This window comes from Sorghum bicolor, chromosome 1 (genome assembly GCF_000003195.3).
Source record: "Sorghum bicolor cultivar BTx623 chromosome 1, Sorghum_bicolor_NCBIv3, whole genome shotgun sequence".
Taxonomy (NCBI): domain Eukaryota; kingdom Viridiplantae; phylum Streptophyta; class Magnoliopsida; order Poales; family Poaceae; genus Sorghum; species Sorghum bicolor.
Window position 1 is genome coordinate 63,015,629 of NC_012870.2, and position 23,791 is coordinate 63,039,419.

At 37.4% G+C, this 23,791-nt stretch overlaps 2 protein-coding genes across 2 annotated transcripts; both read right to left on the reverse strand.

Annotated features, from left to right (window-relative positions):
• LOC8077067 (ubiquinone biosynthesis protein COQ9, mitochondrial) lies at positions 939-9,653 on the reverse strand. Its single transcript, XM_002467668.2, has 6 exons — positions 9,185-9,653; positions 8,961-9,068; positions 2,368-2,535; positions 2,114-2,285; positions 1,523-1,596; positions 939-1,398 (listed from the first exon to the last, which is right to left on the reverse strand). The coding sequence occupies exons 1-6, from the start codon at positions 9,521-9,523 to the stop codon at positions 1,309-1,311; spliced, it is 951 nt and encodes a 316-aa protein (XP_002467713.1). The 5' UTR covers positions 9,524-9,653; the 3' UTR covers positions 939-1,308.
• LOC110431804 (3beta-hydroxysteroid-dehydrogenase/decarboxylase-like) lies at positions 13,460-18,472 on the reverse strand. The gene is made up of 12 exons (XM_021451421.1): positions 18,065-18,472; positions 16,882-16,971; positions 16,552-16,685; positions 16,293-16,463; positions 15,953-16,075; positions 15,771-15,850; positions 14,994-15,192; positions 14,767-14,863; positions 14,484-14,658; positions 14,190-14,346; positions 13,981-14,047; positions 13,460-13,888 (listed from the first exon to the last, which is right to left on the reverse strand). The coding sequence occupies exons 1-12, from the start codon at positions 18,303-18,305 to the stop codon at positions 13,758-13,760; spliced, it is 1,665 nt and encodes a 554-aa protein (XP_021307096.1). The 5' UTR covers positions 18,306-18,472; the 3' UTR covers positions 13,460-13,757.

A 23,791-nucleotide genomic window follows, 5' to 3' on the forward strand; every position in this document is an offset into this window, starting at 1 on the left:
AGGGGCAATTTATGTAATTAAATATCCACGTCTAGTTACTACCACATGTTTGGTACTTAGGTCATCCACAATGGTTATCAAATAGCTAGCTAGGAGAAATTCTATTGACTCTCAATAGCACTTTACAAATAGCTAGCAAGATGACGTATAAAAATAATAAAAAAGTAGCACTCTCATTGGCTATCGAAGAGAGAGATCAAATAGCTAGCGACTTTCTAATATTTAGAGACTCCTAAATAACTAATCTAGCACGATCTTCTAAAAATAACTCTCTCATAATACTCTCCATAATAGCTAGCGACTTCCTAATAGCTAGCGACTTTCAAACTTGCTATTTGCAAATTGCCATTGAGAGCCAATAACATTCTTCTTAGAGATCAAATAGCTAGCGATTTGAACACCATTGCGGACGCCCTTAGGGCACTCCCAATGCAAGACTCTATCACAGAGTCCAAGACAATTAATTACATATTATTTATGGTATTTTGCTGATGTGGCACCTATGTTACACGGATACTCCAAGAGAGGTGACGTATCCGTATCCGATACTCGTCGGATACGCGGATACGAATACTTGGATACACCATTTTAGTGGATTTTCTTTTGAGAAAGTGTGTATCCGCGTATCCGATACGTATTGTATCCGATACTCGTACCCGTACTCGTATAACGTAGTGTGGCACCATATTTATTGAAGAAAGAGGTAGAAAAAATAAGACTCCAAGTCTTATTTAGACTCCAAGTCCACATTGTTCAAGTTAATAAATAGCTTTAGACTCCATGATAGAGTGTACATTGTGAGTGCCCTTATAGATCTCGAGTTTTTAGTCTATTTCATTCAAGAGCTTGTACAACTACATGGTACTTATATTTGTTAATAATTGATGTGTGATAGTAAAGATGAAAAATAATTACTTGCTTTCATCTTTCTATTCCGATGATGCAATCATGATGATATATTACTTGGTGCAACAACACATATCCGAAACTCACAAACACGGATGTAAGATTTCACTTACAGGGTGTTGCGAGAGGGCAAGCGTTATAAAATAAAATTTCACTTAAAATGTTGTGTTTAGCGTTGATGTCGCTCACCAGCGCCAGACATGCATGTGGACTGAGCCTGCGCGATCTGAGCACTCATTTGAAAAACCTGCAGCTAAACATCACCACCAGCAAACACATCTTCACTTTCTACCCTAACGTGATGCATCTCAACCACATCACCATTTGCTTTATTATAGACATACGCCAGTTGGTGAACGGGAAAATGTGCTTCATCCACTACGTGTTTGGGAAAGAAAAACTTCATCCACTACGTTTCTGGAAGACCCTGTTGAGAACACCCTGCACGGTGCCGCCCATGCCTGCTCCCACGGCTTCAGCCAGGTATGCGGCCTGAGGAAAAATGGTTTCAGTTAAACAGGTTAAATACTGTACTTGGTACAAAGAATGAGGACACGTAACATGGTGAAACTGCTCATGAATGTGATGATGCGATTTGAGCTCACAATATGCTTACCTCTTGGAATGTTTTCTGAAGATCAAGAGCATCCTTTATTCTGCGGTTCACAAACGTCCAAGTATCGCGGAACTCTGCCAAGTGCCAGAAGTGGGAACGCTACATTAACATGTAAACGCTAGTACACAATCATATAAACAGCAGTACATCTTGACAGTCTAGAATCTCATAATACTTTGAATTGATATTATTTTTACTGTAGTAGAATGTGGTCAAACAAACACCAAACAAGACAAGAAACCATATTATTAATTGCATCTTGTGCTTTTTCAAGACTGAACTAGCAAAAGATCTGTATTTCAGTTTAGGACTGCTTTTCCTCTGTGCTTTAGTTGTATAATAATAACAAAAACAACTAAAGAACAGCGAAAAAAGTGACGCGGCAAAAGCAACAGAGAAACAGTGAAAAGGCCAGGCAGCATCCGGTGCGCCCCCATCTGCGTTCTGAACCACTTTCATTCAACTAGTTTACCAGAAACACTTTCATTTCAATCCTTGCTGTCAAGTTGTTGCAGAGGTAAAATTACTGAAGTCAATTTTAAAATGAAACAAGAATTGGAAACCAACATAGAGCTATTGAGAAGTGCAAACCTGGAGAATTGTCTGTCAACATATACACCTCTGAGGTTGAGTAGATACCACCAAGCACTGTACGTTTCACATACCAATCAATATCTGATCCAGAATCTCCAGCAGCATGCCATATCTCATCGACCAGGACAGCTCGCTGCTTCAAGCTTGTTGAGACGTTTGCTGGTTGAGCCTGGCAAACAGGATATAGCTGCTATTAGAACTATGCAACTGAACTAAACTCCAAGTCCCAAACAAAGAAGACTATAGCACACCTGGATACTCAGTGCTTGAGGCCACTTAGATATATAAGGTGCCTGCATTTCCAGCCTCATCCGGACAAGTTTTGAGAGTCTCTCACTCAGTATCAAGTTCTTCAACTGCTCTCCTTCTCCAGCATCAATTCGATCGATCAGTTGTTGGAGGCAGTCATCCATGAAAAACTACATATAAATACAAGACTATAATCAATATGAGCACATTCAAACAGAGAAAATCATAAGTACTGCTATGAACCTTAGTTCATATCGGGAATAGGGAGGATAACCATTGCCAAGAGGAAGACCGGGCAAAGTCGGCGTGGAGGGAGACTAGAATATTTGGGGGTAACTGGATTGTTTGTTGTTCATTGCTTGATTCATCTCAACCGAGTACCAGATACATATAGGAGGCTGGCTCCTTGATTCTAGCCCTGCCTTAACTTCTAATCTCTCAACCAACTTTTAAACACTATTGATTACAGCCGCATGTGCCTCCTTGAGCTCTTGCACGGCCTTGAGGCTGGCTCCTTGATTCTAGCCCTACCTTAACTTCTAATCTCTCAGCCAACTCTTAAACACTATTGATTACAGCCGCCTATGCCTCCTTGGGCTCTTGCACACCCTTGGGAGCTCCCCTGGCGGCATCTCATGCTCTGGGCTGGCGGCTATACTACCGCCCCCACATGACAAGTACCGTCACTTTCGAGGATGTTTCTAATAAATTTTTCCCAAGGACAGCAGTGATTTGTTTTATTCGCTCAATGGTGTAAAAAGAGTTTGATCTGGTTCTGCAATGTTATTGATTCTTGTGAACTTTGGGATATCCAATTATTTATGAAGATTTTAACCCATCTCTAAAGGAAAATCAGGCATCTTACATTCATTCCCTGATATCCATCGTAGAGGTCAAGTGATTTGGGAAGATGCATTAAACATTTAGATGCATTAAACATTTAGAAGAATGGTCGAACAACATCAGTTCAAAGTTTGTAATCTCTTTATAATGAGTTGTGATCAATGAACTCTGGTTCTCATCTCCTTCCTCTGTTATCTCATCTCCTTTCTCTGTTATCCCCTCCCTTGCTGTTATCTCTACCACCGTCACCATGGGTACGAAGTCTGACAGTCGAGTGGCCAGCAACATCTCACACCTATCCCGATCCGGTCACTGCCTAACAACTGTATGAGAGCCAGGTTCAAGTTGTCATGGATGTTAGGCAGTGGCCGCATAGGGTAGGTGTGAGAGGTTACCGGCCGCTCGGTCGCCGACTTCCTGCCTGTGGTGACGGTGGTAGAGACAACAGTGAGAAGGAAAGGAGATGAGAACTAGAGTTGGCTGCAATTGCTTGATTCATTCATTGATGACTGATTATATCATTATAAAGAGATTACAAACTCTCCTAGCCTCTCATTTGCTAATTGACTTCTTCCTTATTGCTAAATCAAGCGCCTGCATGGTCTCCATGCACGTTCTGCGCTTAATTCCTGAGCTTGGCCTCTCCTTGTCATGTAGCCCCTATTCATGCGCCTATAACTATTCCCTACCATGACATCTCTCCCTTGAAGACCGAGGTAAGCTCGCTGACGCCAAAGACACGCTTTCGTCCTGGTGAACGATCACGAGGAGGATCATCTGCGCGGGAAGATGGAAGGCTTCGTACCCCGCTACTTCAAGATGGATTTCCCCAATACGACGGGAAGGACAATCCCCTACCATGGCTCGATCGATGCGTTCTCATCTTCTTTCTTTGTTATCTCATCTCCTTTCTCTGTTATCCCCTCACTTGCCGTTATCTCTACCACCGTCACCAGAACTAGAGTTGGCTGCAATTGCTTTCAAACTAGTCGACACCACGTGGCTTTGCTTGAGTGGAGGTGTTTGCAAATTGCGCTCTAATACTGTGTTCCTAAATTCATTGCACGATCTATTTGGTGATCGAGGATCAGCATTGTCATCTGAACCAGCAACATATTTTTTAGACGGTGTAGTAGACAAACCCTGAACATAAATATTCTACCTTACCACTAAGTCATCAAGAGATGACATTGGTTCAGCCAAAAGACCAAGGCATTTGCATTTTATTTCTGAAGCAACACATGGCCTAACAACAATCAGTGAGTTATATAATGATGAACTTTTCTCCCATACCATGCTTTACAAAAGTTGTTCTTCTAACGAATTTAGGTGCCTTTTCAATTCTCTTAGGAGGGTCTCTTCATGTCTCACAAAGTTCACAATTATTATTTTGCTCAAATCAAATGCAGTTAGACCAGTATTGTCAATAACATCAGGAAACATCATGATGCCTGTCATATGTCGCCAATATTATCTCCACTGAACATGCCAGAAATCCCTTGATGACCGAGGTAAGCTCGCTGATGCCAGAGGTGACCGTCTTGAAGGCCTCCTGAGCTTCCTTGCGCAGGGTGTCTTCCTGAGCCGCTAGGAGCTGCTTGATCTCGTCGGTGTTGGCGGAACCAATGGCAGGATCGGAGGCTCTAGATACTAAGTTGTACTATAGGGTATTAGAGGCAATATACAGAGCTGAATTATAAAACAGCAATGTAAATAATCTTACTCCATTGCTGTCAAATGAGCATTTTCACTGATGTTTGAAGATGAGCTAATATTGGCAACACATAAGACAGGCATCATGATGTTTCCTGCTATTCTTGAGAGTACTGATCTAACCGGATTTCATTTGAGCAAAATAATTGAGAACTTTGTGAGACATGAAGAGACCCTCCCAAGAGAATTGAAAAAGCACCTAAATTCGTTAGAAGAACAGCTTTTGGAAAGCATGACATGGGAGAAAGGTTCATTATTATATAACTCACTGATTGTTGTCAGGCCATGTGTTGCTTCACAAATAAAATGCCTTGGTGTTTTGGCTGAACCAATGCCATCTTCTTGATGACTTAGTGGCAAGACAAAATATTTATGTTCAGGGTTTGCATGCTACACCATCTAAAAAACTTGCTGCTGGTCTAGATGACAATGCTGATCCTCGATCACCAAATAGATCATGCAATACATCTAGGAACACAGTAGTAGAGCACAATCACAATTTGCAGACACCTCCACCCAAGCAAAGCCAGATGGTGTCGACTAGTTTGAAAGCAACTGATACCCAAGTTGTCATGGCTGTTAGGCAGTGACCGGATGGGGTAGGTGTGAGAGGTTGCCGGCCGCTCGACCGCCGACTTCCTGCCCGTGGTGATGGTGGTAGAGATAATAGCACAGGAGGGGATAACAGAAAAAGGAGATGAGATAACAGAGAAAGAAGATGAGAACTAGAGTTGGCTACAATTGCTTGATTCATTCATTGATCGTGACTGATTTAAAGAGATCACAAACTCTCCTAGCCTCTCATTTGCTAATGGACTTATTCCGTATTGCTAAATCAGGCGCCTGCATGATCTCCATGCATGTTCCTACGCTTAATTCCTGAGCTGCTTGCCATCTAGCCCCTATTCCTGCACCTATAACTATTCCCTACCATGACATCTGTACAAGGCAACAAAAAAGGAACATCGAAAGATAAGCAATGATTTTCTTTTTGAACATGCATAATGACAGAACTGACCAGAGAAGGTTTGAGTTTTTAGTTTTTTACTGAATCAAATTAATCACCATCACATTCAAGATGACTTGAAGTTACTGACAACAATTTTTTTACAGTAATTCACCCATAGAAGTATTAGAACTTGTAAACTTAGCCCATCCCTCCATGATCTTGCCATGCAACTAAATATAGCTTTCCCCTTTTCAGTCTCCCTTTTCTTTTTCTTATTCCTCACTGTTTGGCTTTCTTCCATCTCTTTGTTTCTCATTTACCTCCCAGCTCAATAAAAGAAAAAAATAAATACAAGAAACAGATGCAAGGTGTTTATCATCTATGCAGAACTTGAGCATAGAACAGTAGCCTAAATCAGTGTGGAATGCATTGCCAACAAATAAAGCAAAAAGTGAATTGTCATGTATTTTTCTTCTCTAACACGCAGGAGACCTGTGTATCTTTGTATTATAGGGAAAAGAAATGGCCCATACAAGCACCCCTCTTACTAGGAGGGGTGGGTTACAACAATGACAAACTTTTTTTTGGAGCACACTGTCATGACTGGCTAGGACCAAGGCATTGTCATGACTCACAGTAAGTGTGAGCACACTGTAGCTGACACGGAATGATTGAAGCCGACACAGGTGGTAGTAGCATCTGGGCACTCCAGTGACATATGTTTGTTCAATGTGATGATCGTTACAGCAGAGGACCATGACAAATGGAAGCAGAGATAGTTGTCTAGGAAGAACTACAGAGACATCCTGGGCCATAATTATCCTGTACTCCTGCTTGCTATAGTTAAGCAGGGCAGGGCATCAGAGCATACTCAAACCGACTATTTTTTTTAGGAAAAAACTTTTTCTATTTTCTAGTTTCCCATCAAGTCCACCAAGCACACAACTGGCAACTAAACACCATCTTTTTATCCGTTAATTTTTCAAGTTCCATTACATGAACCCATCAGTAAAACATCTGAGCAATCTTCGAACCCTTTTTTTCCATGTGGCAACCACTTAGGTTGCGTTTGGATCCACCTGGATTGCAGAAGTTAGCTTCTAAAAGCTAGTTTCCTATAAGCTGGATTATAAAAGCTGAAATGAGAGGCTGTTTGGATTCATAACTTGTAAAACCTGGCTTATAGCACTGTACTGTACAGAGTAAATTACCAAAATGCCCTTAGTTCTAAGAGCTGGCTGCAATGAGTTAGCCAAAAAGGGGCATATTGGTCAAGTTCAATCCAGAAGCTGATAGAAGCTGGGTGTCTTCAGCTTGCTAGATTGTACAATCTAGAGATGTGTGGATTGTATAAGCTGCTTACAAGCTGGAGCTGTTTGGATCCCTAACCTAAGTAGATTCTGGAAGCTATAGGTTCCAAAATTTGGAAGTATCCAAACAGACCATTATTGAACAGGCTACATAGCTAGCATGCACTTTTATTTTTTCTAGGCCTTGTTTAGATCCAAAAACTTTTTGGATTTTGACACTGTAGCACTTTCGTTTTTATTTGACAAACATTATCCAATCATGGAGCAACTAGGCTTAAAAGACTCGTCTCGTGATTTACAAGTAAACTGTGCAATTAGTTATCTTTTTTATTTATATTTAATGTTCTATGCATGTGCCGTAAGATTCGATGTGATGGGGAATCTTGTAAAGTTTTGGGTTGTATGTATGCAAATAAAATGTCTTAGCTAGTTAAAGGAACTGCACTATTTGATATGTAAATGGTTCTAGAAGTAACATGGTAGATAACAGTGGAACATGGAAGAAGCCATGCCCACTAACAGGATATATGTCAAAGTGACCACTGAGTATTGAATAACAGGGTTCAGTGATCATGAGCTACCATGCAGAAGTAGTTTCCCAAATGTTGCAATGACAAGAAAAACTAGAAACCATATAGTTTTAAAAAAAGTCAGACACTCAGACCTAAATAGCTACTTGTATAAGCAATTGGGCTTGATGTAGGTATGCTCTGCCCAATAATCCTTATAAAGCATTTGCACTATCTTTAGCAAATGGAAAGACATATGAATTGTTAAGACAATGCAGTTAAAGAAAATAAGCATCAGCCTATAGCCCACAAGCTTTGGTGAGATCCATCACATATAGTCCTTTCGAGGAGACAGGGTATCTAGATAAATAGTTGCCCATACGGACGGAGATCTTTAAACTTAATGTTGCAGATCAAGTAAACGTTGGGTGCTGGAGGGCAACACAGGCTAGACTTTGTGGAGCAAGTTTGAATGTTAATACAGCAGATTATCACATAACTGTGCAATGAATCCATGGTTTCAACAGATGGACAAAATCTAGCATATCATACACTTCTAAAAAAAGGACAGTCATGACTTATGCTTTCATTATAACAAAATAAATAGAATCCACCATCTGGCCAAACTTAGATAAACACAAGGAATACGACCATACCAAGTTGGCTAAATTCAATAGAAGCCATGTCAGATAAGCATTACTGCATTAGCCATTAGTTATGACATGAGTATCAGTCGCTGATTCCAAGCACTGGGACTGCAGAGGGATTTTTTTTTTCTGTGAACTAAAGCACTCCCTCTGTTCCAAAATGGATGTTGTCTAGGACATAATACGATCTCAAATGTTCACATTAACAATTGTTCTTTATTTAAGCTGTAAAATAATAAAAATAGAAGCATATGTTTCAAAGTGACGTTTATCTAGGAACTGTGGGGGTGATACTCTTTCCTGGATTGTTACTAGCCTTGACACAGGTGCACAAAATGAAAGCACACAGCACAGGACAAGCGTGGGAGCATGTATATTTGAGGTGGATCATTCATCAGATGAGTGCACACAACAATAATCGTTACCGCCAGTAATGAGAATGGTCATATTAGCTTTCAGCGCGAGGAATCCATACCTTAAATGAAACATGCATCGTCTTTATATCTGCACTGCGATGTAACATGGCCAAATATTCTTTTCTTTTTTCTTAGGGAGATTAGTTTGGCCACCTCACAGAATCGAAAAGCTCACAACGCAAATCATCCGATTGAGAAGCAGTGATACCTCGACAAGGGCGGCCTCCTTCCTTGGGAATGCACCCACGATGGCAGGAGAAACGCCAACGTCCCTCGCCCCCGCGACCATGGCCGACTCGCTCCACCCCATGCGCGGCTACAGCATACACAGCCATACAGGAAGAGTAAAAATCTCTTTCATATATGCTAAATTAAATACTAAGACACGCAAAAATGGAAGTAGATTTGGAGGAGCGGGGTTCGAATCGCAACCACGTGGAGCAGCGACGCGCGGAGGACTTTCTCCTGTTCCTCCTCGTAGCCCGCACCACCCTGGCGCCGCGCCCCCGCGGAGGCTCCAGGCGACGACCTGTGGGCGCCGCCTCCTGCACCGGCGGTGGTGGAGGAAGACGAGGTGCCCGCGCCCTCCGACGTGGGCGGCTCGACGACGGGCTCCAGCGGCGGCGGCGGGAGCGGCGGAGGCGGTCCCGCGTCGGCCGAGAAGCGGCGGGGAGCCATCGCGGAGGCGGGGGCGGAGGCGAAGGGGACGGGGATACGGCGCACCGCGGCGGCGCGGGAGAGGAGGCGGCGCGCGGCGAGGGAGGAGGCCATTGTGGTGGGGGCAGGGAGGTGCCCGGCGGCGCCTCGGTTCGGAAACCGGACTTCGGAGAGTGTGAGGAGGGAGGGATGGGGCGGACGGACGGTGGTGATTGACTTGGTCAGGTCGCCGATGCCCGATGAAGAAGAGAGGCGGCAGCCTGCGGCCCCCGGGGCATTTCGTGGCGCTTCCTCACAAGCCACGTATCGTGCGGCTCGGGCAACACGTGGATCGCTCAGCAGCGCCGTTCGGTTACAGCCGTGCACGGCTCAGGCCTCGTCTGAGTTCCTGTTTTAGACTTTTAGTTCGCAAAAATTTCAGATTTATCTGCCGTAGCATTTTTATTTTTATTTAGTAATTATTATTTAATTATAAATTAACTATATTTAAAAGATTTATCTTGTAAATTATAGATAAATTGTATAATTAACTATTTTTTATCTATATTTAATACTTTATGTATGTACCGTAAAATTTGATGTAACAGAAAATTAAAAAAAAAATTGAAAAACAAGGCCTGAGTTTACTTCGGATTCCTTATCGTCACATATCTGAACACACGAACACACGTATAAATATTAGATATAGACTTAAAAACAACTAATTATATAGATTATAACTATCTATAAAAATTAATTATGTATAATTTATTTTATATTATTATTTGAATATTTGATGTAATACCTTATGTTATACTCGATGTCACACTCTAAAAAATTATACTATAAATTTAAAGGTGATCTGAATTTGTAGAGGGAAAAAGTCTACATAACCCCCCAAACTATTAAGGTGGACTACTTCACCCTCCGAACTATAAAACCGGATATTCTACCCCCTGAACTTTGAAAACCGGTCAAATAACCCCCTAGAGTGGTTTTGGATGGTATTTTTGTCTTTTTTCTTTTTTATTTATTTCCACTAAATCTTTGAAAAATCATAATAAATTATAGAAAATCATAAAATGAAAATTTCAATTTTGTTGGACTTCTGATGAGTAGATCTACAAGCGAATATATAATATGGTATACTTTAGTATAAATTTTTTGTTATAGCTTTAAATCTATGTTTTTCTGTAATTAAATCGAATAATTGATATATGCAGTTCCTATACTCCAATTGTGGTGAAATTTTTATGGTGAGCTCATTATTGTATGCTTGAACTATGGTAAAACCTTCGTACCTAGTGGATCACGTATAACTTAGTTCTCAATTTATTTAGCTTTATTTTTGTTAAATCTATGCTTTATCTATAACTAAGTTATACGTGATCCAATGAGTATGAAATTTTTACCATAGTTCAAGCATATAATAATGAGCCCACCATAAAAATTTTACCACAATTGGACCACAGGAACTGCATATATGAATTATTCAAACTAATTACAGTAAAACATAGATTTAAGGTTACAGCAAAAACTTTGTACTAAAGTATACCATATTATATATTCATTGTGTAGATCAACTCATCAGGGGTCTGACAAAATTAAAATTTTCATTTTATGATTTTTTTATGATTTTTTATGATTTTTCAAAGATTCAGCAAAAATAAATAAAAAAGAAAAAGACAAAACCACCCTCCAAAACCACTCGAGGGGGTTATTTGACCGGTTTTAAAAGTTCAGAGGGTAAAATATCTGGTTTAATAGTTCGGGGGTTAAGTAGTCCACTTAGATAGTTTGGAGGGGTTACGTAGACTTTTTTTCATTTGTAGAGGTAGGGTAGATACTGTTTGCCAGGAGGTTGGAGAAGGGCCGGCTGCACGTGGACAACAACTTCCATGTTCTGGACCGGTTGAGTATTTTGTCTATATATAATTGCAATTTTTATCTTAATGTAAAAAAATCTAATAAACTTTCATTATCATTTTACTTTTACGTAATGTATTTTCTTATCAAATCTTTCCTACTCACTGCCAAAATAAAATTAACTTCCAGACATCTTGTTTGATCGTCAATCTTATTCAAAATATTTGTATAAATATTATCTATTTGATTATAACTTATTTTATCATTAGAGATATACTTTAATAATAATTTATTTATTTTATAATTAATAAAAAAATGAATAAGACGATTAGTCAAATAAAATATTTAAAACTAAAAATATCCTCATTACATGTTTCATTAAAAAAAATATCTGCGTCATCGTATCCTATAGTCTCAAATTTTTATAACAAGAGTGTCACATATTACAAATGTAAACAAGTGTGTGTCTAAGGCTAAACAAAAAAACTCGAAGCTCACTAGGTCGCTCGGCTCGTGGCTGGCTCGGTTCAGCTCGGCTCCCCAAGATTTTAGCTCGTTAGCTATAAGGAGCCAACTCAAGTCAGCTTGCGAGCCGATCGCGAGCCAAACGAGCTACAATATTAGAGAAAAATCATCATAACTTTATATTAGTTTTATATTACTTCATGTCTTACACTTTATAAATAGTTGATATGTTAGCTCATATGAATATTTTGTTGGACTTAAGACTATTGGATATATTATTATTATATTATTACTATTTTAAACTTTAGATAAATATAAATATTGTATTTTATATACTTTTTATACCTGGCTCGCGAATTTAACGAACCACCTCAAGTTTTTAACGAGTCGAGCTAGAATGACTTTTTGGCTTGTTAAGACAATGAGCCGAGTTAGGTATTATCCTAATAAGTCAAAACGAGCCGAGCCGCTAACTAGCTCTTATCCAGCCTTATGTGTGTCGCACGTGCACGTCTAGGAGTTTAAGTAAAATCCACTATAGATTTCTGAACTTGTCTATGCTCTCAAATAGATATTTTGCCGAGTTCTTAAACTTGATAAATGTACATCTCGCTTGTTCATTTGAGCCACTGCCACTGGGTCCCATATATCGCTGGATGGTCCGATAAGTGCGCTATTTCTATCATTCAGTGGCTCCAACTCCCATGTTACATGTCTCTATTATTTACAAGATGGTTTAGCGACCTTTCCTTACCGCCAGTGGATGATCCGATGATAATGATACTGTGTGGCCATGCCTAGACCTGTACAACCTTTTATCTATTAGACTATTACCATATGATTGGGTGAGCTCTTTTTCTCCTCGATGAATGATTCGATGATACTCTGCACATAGTTTTCTATTTACTGCCAGCTCCCTAGACTACTGGACGATTCCATGATCTCTTTGTTTCACTGGTTCTTTTACTGTTCTTGTGTGATTTGACTAGTTTTGTGTTCAAAGTGTCTATAAGATGGTAGTTTATGTGGTTTGCTCTATGGACTTCTCACCACTGATCCCTTGCATCATAGGATTTAAATAAACATGTTTAATACATCTTGACATATATGTTGATCTTATTGATTTTGTTGTCATCTCAATCATCAGAACTATAAAAGAATATGGCATTAAACCCATATTGCTACAGCGTCTTAATCGCCGCTGAAGTGCTGGCGCAGGGGGAGTGGAGCTCGAGCCATAAGACTGGGGCAACACGATCCAAGAAAATGACTAGGAGGTGGCATCGACCAAGTGGAGGAATAGAAACATGGACCTAGCCTCTCACTGTTACATGAAGCTACCTCCGAGTACTCAGGCCTTGTTTAGTTCACCCCAAAACAAAAAAAAACTTTTTAAAATTTTCTGTCATATCAAATCTTGCGGCACATGCATAGAACATTATAGATGAAAACAAAAACTAATTGCACAGTTTACCTATAAATCGCAAGACTTCATGAGCATCTAAATTCAGTACTAAATAGCATTGGATCTCATCTTCAGTACATTGGATCTCAGATAGTATAAGCCAAGCTTACCAAACTTTCATGATCATCTAGAAAAACCGTGAATTCATGCCACATTACTGTACTTGTGGCATGACACTAATAAACAAGAAAATCTGACGTTTCAGACAACTGCAGGTCCAAAATCTTGTCTGAAATGTCAGCTTTTGCTGGCCAGGGGACTTTTGCAACAAATACTTATTCAAGAATGCACTCATCCATCCGGGGTACTTAAGATGCATTCGGCATTTTCATATGTCAAACAAGAACCTCTCGGAGGGGAAAGGGAAAAATAATGTACAGTTTCATATTGTTCATCAACTACCTAGAGGAAAAGAGTCCAAAAAGTTGCATATGGGCAGCTAGGCAATTCTACAACATCATCAAAAGAATACATAAAAAAAAATGTAGGTCAACGAAAACCAGAAAGAGCTGGAGCTGAAGATAATATTACTAAACAAAGCAACTGGCCGTCTACAAGATCCGCCACCTACGTTTATTTTTGGCTAGATGATTTCTTAGCAGAACCAATGTTCAGAATAATGGTGCACGCGTCGCCCACCATACTGTCGATGCTGTCCTCCCATTTTTCATATGCTTTGAAGCCTGTGAAAACCAGAGCAGTACCTGTCGTTGACATGAATTTCTCACACAATCAGTCATGGGTTCATGCTGCTTATATTGCAGGGTCTAAGGGAAGAGTGATAGTTTTTCATTACCTATTTTAAATGCAGCATGAGAAGACATGGAACTAAGGATGCTGACAACCAGCAGAGAGAGTGAAACCTGGCAAAAACGAAGGACAATGATATTTTAACATAAAAAGTACACGAACAATCACTATGCTTCACACGACATTTGGAAATTGACCTGGGAAGCATGTCACAAAAATTCTAATCTAAAGAAACAGAAGCAAGGCTTAACATGCCTTGAGAAACAATAGCCAATCATTTCCTCTGCAAAGAGATCTTAGCGAACTGACTAAAGAGTTCCAACATGAAGTAGTGGAATGAGCAATATGATGAGCCTGTGCCTGTGTGATGTGAAAATTAGAGGCCTCAAGTTTCTCAATCTTGTGACCAAACCTGCAAAAGTATTATCAAATATAGTAAATTCGAACACTCAACAAAATGCAATGATGGAAAAAAAAGATCAAAATGGCAGTTAACCATTTGATAGCAGGTAAATTCAACAAATGAAAAGGGGTAATAAAGGACTGTACAGATTTGATGGTAGAATGCCATGAATGAATAAGAACAGAGCAGTCAGTGACAAAAGCTTTGCCATCGCTGTGATGAAGGTATAACCACATGTAAATAAATGGTAGTAGATAACAGCCAACAGTAGAAGCACTGTCACAGTTTGCTTCGCATCTTCCCAAAGTACTGTTTTTGCAACTGCATATTAATAGATAAATTGGTAAGCATTTCAAATGTGGAAGTACAAAAGTACTATGAATATACAGGGTGTATATGGGCACAAGGGGCAAAAACATAGATTCATACGATTTCCATTCCCAAGGAAAATTGAAGCCTTTGATATACTCCTCTGATTCTGAGCTTGTAGATGGGAGTACGACTCTACTGTTCTCTTCAGTCCATCCTTAAATTAAAATAGGCCATCAATTACATATTACAATGTAGTATCAAAATAATTGATCCAACCCCATCAAACACAAGATACATCATGTCAAGAAAGATCACTAATGAAATTAAAGGATATAGATAAGAACCTTAAGGGACACAAGAGGTTCATAACCAAGCTGGTCCTTTGCTCTTGAGCAGCTGAATGTCCTGTTACATGAGAGCAGCCTGATCCTTGAAGGGGTCAGCTGAGGAACTTTCATTCCATACTTAGCAAATTTCTGGTAAGTCCATTCTACAACATGAGCCACTGGCATCATAACAGAGACTGGTATTTTTATTGAAGGCCTGTAATGAAGTTCAAACACATTAGTACACTGGTTTCTGCCCTGCTGATATAGACATGAAACAGGTTCGGACTCCCCATCCTCACTTTTTTCATAGGCTGTACCATGTAGGTTAATGTGTAATATGGTTGAGCACAGTAAAGTTAAGTGCAGAAGGTAAACATCTGATATCAGAAACAGCTAAACTGGCTTCAGTAGCATATGTAATCATGAGACCAAGCAATCTATACACGAGCTTAGAGAATGGCTAAAAATGATTTATCTCTCCATATCTTAATAAATAAATAAATTCTTAGAGTTTGGAAATAATGCCATGTTTTAAATGGGGAAGAAAGGAAAGAAAATCATCTCGACACAGTCAAAAGTTAGCACTCAATTAAGCTTAATATGAAACTCAAATAAATATTACGAATAATCCCAACCTACAGGAGGAATTCAGTGAACATGAGATAATAATACTTCATGAGCTTTCTAGTTATGTGGAAAGTTATTTGTCATAGATTTGGCTGGTAAGAGGTAACAAATGTCTAAGTATACATACATTATTCTACATATAAGGTCATTGTGAAACATGAATACCTTTCATATCCAAGACCTTCTAATATCAATGACATGAACTCCCAGAATTTTATAGGCTCCATATTTGTTATGAAATAAGTCTAGAAAAGCAATATCAAATAGGATTAGTGAATCTTGAAAGTAAGATGCTGAGCAAAAGATCCAAAGTTCCCCAGCAATTTATATGTAAGTGAAATTCATACTTTTCCAGCGGCTATCTTTGCACCATCTTCAGATGATAGAGTTTTCTCTGCACAAACATGACCATATGCCACATTTTCCACATAGGTGAAATCATAGTAGTTGTTCCCATCACCAATAATGTACTGCATAGGAAGCCGATAATGTCATATGAAGCTTTTCTAAAATATGAAGGGCTAAAAATGTAGCTCACCAATATTTTTTTTTCTCAAATATGATTTCAGCAACTAATTAAAACAAATGGTACTCTCAATCTATATACGAGAGTTGTCAATATGCACGTGTGATCATCAACATTTACCAAACTAGCATACTTAAGCCCATGTATGTAGCTATTCTTACTTTGGATTTCCCTGCCCTTGCAGCAGCAACCAAAGATGGAACCATGAGCTTATCACCAGGGCCAAAAATGCTACTTGGGCGTATACAGCACGTAAGAAGCCCTTCCCTACCATTAGCCCTCATCACAATTCTTTCTGCATCTGCTTTTGTTTCTGAATATGAATCATTAAACTGGAGTAAGAAAACATCATGTCAGAAAAGATAGAAACAATCACAAGCCATTGACAAATCAAAAGAATGGAATGCATACGAAACAGACCTTATCTGGGTAAGGCATTGATTCATCTGCATTAAAAATTCCATGAACTCCATCAAACACGACACTAGGTGAACTAGTGTAGATGAGTCTCTTCACCTTGCAACGGATACAAGCATCAATAACATTCTTTGTTCCTGTGCAATGTCACATACAATGATACAAATCATTGCAATAAACAAGGTTTACTTGTTAATTTTTAGTGATATAGTGATATATAATGGCAATAAGAATCATGGTCAATCTGGTGTCATCTCATAAACAAAACTAAGTGTTGGCAGTAATTATGAAGTAGGAACCAGAGCTGGCTACACACAAGTTAGCAGTACCAACCCTCAACATTGACTGCATAATGAAGGTGGAAGTTGTTGATGGATGAATCTGGAGCAGCCATATGGAAAACTACTTCTGCCCCTTCAAAAGCTGCAGATAAAAAACACATGCAATGGAATAAGCACAAAGACTGCATGCATCAATTGATCAATTGAGTACTGCAAATAATATCTATTTCATATTAGAACCAACTCATATAGTTTAGACTTATAGACTAGCATCGGGATAAAGTTGAGTGATTTCACAATGTTGCAAAAGATTGACATTCTTGAGAACTGCGAAGACAATTGCAACTAAGATGGAGAGCTCTGAAAGTAAAACAATTGAACAAAAAGAGGTTAACTCCATCACATATGTACTTATGTCAAGTTTCAAAAGTTCAGGAGGCCATATATCATTGAAAGTAATTATACATTTATAACATTTAACTTACTGGTATGGTTCAACATCATACTGAGCCGGTTCAAAAGTTCCCCTTATTAGCAGTAGATATGTTCAATTAGACAATTGTATGACAGAGAAACAATTTGATATGTTTTTCATATCAGTATATGACATCGAATTATATCCTAATAGGCTAAGGAGGATTAATGCCAATGATTAAGAAACTTCAAATCCTTAGCTGAAATATCAGAAACTGAATCTTGGTTTTGTACCACCACTTACCTCCACATCACACAGGTGAACCTTCTGGATTATCTCATTGGTTTCAGCAGTGAACCCTTTGTGGATTAATTCAATAGTTTCAACAGGATCAAGATCAACATGGGAGCATTATCTGGGACGAATAAAAATGCTAGGCCACTATACAAGCTACACAGAACTCATACCCAGCAATGTATACAATGTGAAGCTAGTAGGAAGTTCCAAAAAATGGGATGATCACTATAGTATCTAACGCAAGTATGTACCTAGGCGTTCACTTAAAAGTAGCCAAATCATATGGAACTAAGTGAAGATTATACACAGCAGATCCTAGCAATATTGCGAACCAAATTATGTGTCCCCAATGTCCAGCGTCACTAGTTCATCTGATTCCTTAAGCAGCCCCCAAGAGCCAATAGAAGGGATCTTTGGATCCCACACCCACACGAAACGAAAGGGTACCCCTGCCGCATCGCCTTCAGATCCTACCCTGGCTAACAATCTAAGAAGGGGTAAAAAAAAATGGGAGACCACACACCTCTGGCGACCTGGGCCTTGTCGCGGAGGTCGGCGGAGGCGTAGACAGCCTGGCCTTCGCGGAGAGCAGCACCCAGGAAACCCTCTTCTTCTTCGCGGTCGAGCGTGATGGCGGGGGGCAGGTCGGCCACGCGCACCCGCCACTCGCCGGAGCGGAGCAGCATCGTCACCAGGTGCCTCGCGGCGAACCCGCGGCCGCCAGTGACCACGCACCACCTCCCATCGCCTCCAGCGGCCTCCATCTCCCTTCCCGCCGTCGCCGTCGCCGTCGCTCGAATTCGAGGCGGATACAACGAGGCAGACACACCGGTGCGCGGCGTGCCGGAGTCCGGGGGTGGGGTGGTGGCCTGTCTGGGGAGGCCTCTGCCCGCGATCCGATCTGTGGCTTTTTCGGCGTCCGAGCCTCACTCCAGTGGGTCCGGTTTGTCAGTGATTGGTTCATATTTTATTTCTCCCCCATTGGCCATTGGGAAGGAGCCAACCGAGCATTGCGAGATTTTTGTTAATGCTTGTTACGGGTTATATTCTATGTTTTTTTATTGTTATTTTATTTTTTTTTCTATATTTTTTTCATTTCTTTTCAGTTTTCATTTTTTTGATTTTATTTTATTTCCTGTCCTTTCTTTATTTTATTTTTTTAATTTTACCTTTTATTTTCTTTTTCTTTTGGTTTTAGTTTTATTGTTCTTCCTTGCTTCAGTTTGTTTTTTTTCTTTTCAGGTTTTGTATGTTTCTTCATTCTTATTTTATATTTTAATTTCTTTTAATCTTATTTTTATCCTTATTTAAATTATTCATTTATTTAATTTGCTCTATGCACTTTTTATCATTTGTTAATCATGTTTGTTTTTATATTTTTCTTCTTAGTAATTTTATTTTTTATTTTTATTTTCTATATATATGCGATGTTATGTAGTATATATTTAATGTTCTATGTTGTGTTATGTCATGTTTACGTAGTATACATGTGATGTTTTATGATGTTTTTTATGGTGTTCACTTAGTATACATGTAATCTATAATGGATGTGATGTTCTATAATGTATTTAATGACGTTCTATGATATATTTAGTGATGTTAATGTTCTATAAATATATTTACGATATTTGAAAAGTAACCCTTTGACATTATTTGAAATTTTTCTCTATTTTGTGTTTTTATTTTTTTTCTTATGCTTTTTACTCTAGATTTTATTATTATTTTTATCTATGTCATGTATTTATATATTTTTATGTATATTGTAATATCAGTTTCATAAACCTAAAACCAAAATACTATTCTTCTAAATCGATAATTTTGTTACAAAGACAGAACATTGTTTGTTGAATCTAGAATATTGTCTCTACTTAATAAAAGAAAATATTTTATCTTTATAAGATAAATATTTATTAATAAAATTTTATCTAAATATAACCATGTGTGATCTTGTTTTGAAGGATTTGTTATAATAAATTTAATGGTGCAATCAGAATTTAATTTATATTTTTGGTTTATGAGTTATGACTTTTTTAATTCGCTAAAACAATTTTGCATGCAAAGGTGAGTGGGGCCTAAGTTGATGGGATAGTGTAGTAAAAAAGACCACCAAAGGAATGAGAGTTGTGGACGGGTCCTCTTCATAATTTTTAGTTGTAGAGATAAATATTTATTAATAAAATTTTATCTAAATATATTCATGTGTGATCTTGTTTTTAAAGGATTTGTTATAAGAAATTTAATGGTGCAATCAAAATTTAATTTATATATTCGGTTTAAGAGTTATGATTTTTTTAATTCGCTAAAACAATTTTGTATGCATAGGTGAGTGAGATCTGAGTTGATGGGATAGCCTATCATGGTATAGTAAAAAAGGGAGTTGTGGCTTCACCATAGATGTGGTAGATGGGTCCTCTTCATAATTTTTAGTTGTAGAGATAAAAGTTTTACGACTCACTAAAAAAAGTTAAGCTTTTATAGATGTCACTGTTTTAAATTCTTTTGCCCTTCATACTATTTCTGTTAGATTTGGTTTTAACTGTATCAAACCGCTAATGTAAAAAAAGTCAAAAATGCCCTAATACTGAATATGTAGTTAATTTTTTTGAGCATCTTAGTAACCTTAAATAAAAAAACTCAGAACTACAAAATTGTTGATCTCGACAATATCCGTAAGTTTTGTATAAAGATTATTTTCATTAAATTCCATACAAAAAATATATGATTTGATATGTTAATATGTCTTAGAACAAAAAATTATACAAAATCAAATAAAAATATTTTTATATAAATATTGTAGATCTCGATGAGATCTACGACTTTCTAATTTTGAGTTTTTTCATTTAAGATCGTTAAGATGCTCAAAAAAATAATTGGATATTTATATATGAGGGTATTTTTAACTTTTTATATCTGCAGTGTAACACCGTTAGAGTCAAATCTGATGGAAGTGGTATAGAGGGTAAAAAAGTTTGGAGCAGTGGCACCTATAGAAGCTTAACCTTTTTAATGGCTTGCAGAAATTACCAAGAACTTAATTTTTTTAATAGTTTGTATGTAATTACCAATTTTTATAATAACATACGTATAAAAGCCTCGTCTAAAGCGCTGCAGCACTACCACTCCTGCTACCGTTGAACGTTTTGGTGCCACTTCCTTTTGGAATCTTCTAGGTCTAGTTGTAAATTTTTTTTATAAAATGAATATTGTAGCATTTTCGTTTGTATTTAACAAATATTATCCAACCATGGACTAACTAGGTTCAAAAGATTCGTCTTACAAATTACAGTCAAATTATACAATTAGTTATATTTTAATCTATATTTAATGCTTGAAAAAAGTCTACACAATCCCCACAAACTATCTAGGGTAGAATACTTCATCCCCAATCTATAAAACTGGATATTCTATCCCCTGAACTTTCAAAACCTGTCAAATAAACCCCTATAGTGGTTTTAGAGGGTGATTTTGTCTTTTCTTTTTCATTTATTTCCGCTAAATCTTTAAAAAATTATAATAAATCACAAAAAAACCATAAAATAAAAAATCAATTATGTTGGACTCCTCATGAGTAGATCTACACAATGAATATATAATATGGTATACTTTAGTACAAAGTTTTTGTTGTAGCTTTAAATCTATATTTTTTTATAATTAATTCAAATAATTCATATATGTAGTTCCTATGGTCCAATTATAGTAAAACTTTTATGGTGGCCTCATTATTATATGTTTGAACTATGATAAAAATTTCATATTCATTGGATCATGTATAACTTAGTTATAGATAAAGCATAGATTTAACAAGAATAAAGCTAAATAAATCTATAACTAAGTTATACGTGATCCAATGGGTACGAAACTTTTAACATAGTTCAAGCATACAATAATGAGCCAGCATAAAAATTTTACCACAATTGAACCATATGAACTATATATATATGAATTATTCTTATTAATTATAGAAAAACATAGATTTAAAGCTACAACAAAAACTTTGTACTAAAGTATACCATATTTTATATTCATTGTGTAGATCAACTCATCATAAGTCCAACAAAATTGAATTTTTCATTTTATGATTTTTCTATGATTTATTATGATATTTCAAAGATTCAGTGGAAATAAATAAAAAAGGAAAAGACAAAACCACCCTCTAAAACCACTCTAGCGGGTTATTTGATCAGTTTTAAAGGGATAGAATATCCGGTTTTATAGTTTGAAGGATGAAGTATTCCACCCTAGTTTGGGAGGTTATGTAGACTTTTTCCTTTAATGCTTCATGCATGTGTCACAAGATTCGATGTGATGGGAAATCTGAAAATTTTTGCAAAATTTATCACGAAATAAACACGGCCCTACTCCATCCTTTTGAAATTTAAACCACTCTAACTTTTATATGTATACTTTGATTTTTTTACATTGAATTTGTTTTTTATCTAGATATACGTAATATTTACATATATAGCAATTTTTTTTAAAAAAAGTTAAAGCAACTTATAATTTAGAATAGAGAGAATATGTATTTAGATATATATTATGTCTATATGTATAGTAAAAACTATTCTCTACTTTACAAATTATAAGACGTTTTTTCTATATATATAGCTTTTGGCTTTGCTATGCACTTAGATATACACAACTTAATTTAGTATGGAGGTTTGTCCCATCCTTCCATGTGGAATTGTATGCCTCTGCAGAGTTTCGAAAGCCTAGAATCATTCGAGACGGATATATCTGGTTGTTCTTTCTTTCTATACCCATGGTAGCTGATATGGATACTATGATGTTATTGGTATTAATATGTTTTTACTATACTTAGAGCATGACATATCATACTAATGTATTTCATTGCTTCTCCACACTTGTACACATACCTACTAATTCCCTTGTGCATCCACCAAATATGATATGTTGGAATTAAGTCCTGCGAGTATGAAATGTACTCACGGTGCTGCCACTAAGTTGTTTGCAGGTGCTGCAACCGGTGGATCTGAGATAGTCCTCTGATCATCGCTGCATTGTAGTCCTTGGATCAAGCGGACCCAAGGTAGTCTACAAGTTATCTCAGATAGGTGCACGAGCGAGTTAGCGAAGTGCTAATCGAGAAGGAAAAGTTAAATTACAATAATGTAACTCGTGTAGTTTCTTGTAACGATAGCACAGTTGATTGAGTACAATGTTGGATGTTGTACGCGAGCTGGTTTGCCATACGGGGTGTTTCGTGTCACTCAACCGTTAAAAAAATCCTACAGGGGCCATCACAGTGTGTCCCACTCCTACGACGTTGGCAGCGCCGATAGTAGTAAATTAAATAATAGAACAAAGGGTACAACTCTATGTGTAGAGCGCAAATAAATGATAATAAAATAAATATTAATGGGTGAAGACTATTTAAAATAGGAATAATGTAAGATAATATTTGTATTAAAACTTTCAAATTCAAGTGGTTTGACATATTCTTAGGAACTTGCAATACAACAACTTTTAGTTACTTATTATCAAATCAAAGCATTATTAGTAGTTATGATGACGTTAACTTCACATTTCACATGATGAGAGGAACATAAAAGAAAATACAATATCATCTACATTGCAGATTACATAAACACATGTCTAACCATTAGAGCATTGTAGTTGATCCTTACACAGAACTAATTTACAGTCCATTACATAGCTTTCCTTAATATGATGAAGAATATGGACCCAAGATTTTTATTAATGGAGACATCATCACTTCTGGCTTTAGCTTATGACATTTTGTGTAGAATTGGCTTACATCACAACTGTAAGAAAAATGACATGTCAACAAATCCACGACATCGTAACTCAGATAGAGTGAGAATCAATACAATCATAACTGTAACATTATAATATTGCACACAAAGTTATGATAAGATATGTATACGGTTATGCATCCTACATACATGATGTGTTGCTCAGCCGTTAGCCCTGATTTATTTTGTCTGAATACATAGTTTTATTCTAAAAATTCTTAGTTCTTGGTAATTTTTATAATATTTTAGGGCAACACTCTTTTAAGATCATGCATATCAAACTTGAACCATAGATATCTTGGTCAATACTACAATAAGGAGTTGAAAATTATTATTCATCATACAAATTTTCTAGTAATAGTGTAATATTTTCTATGTAGAATCAAAACAACCTAATTTATTGTAATTTTGTACTTAGCTCTCTGATCTCATAAGCACACATTTGTATTCATTAATTTGTGCTTCGTATAGTCATG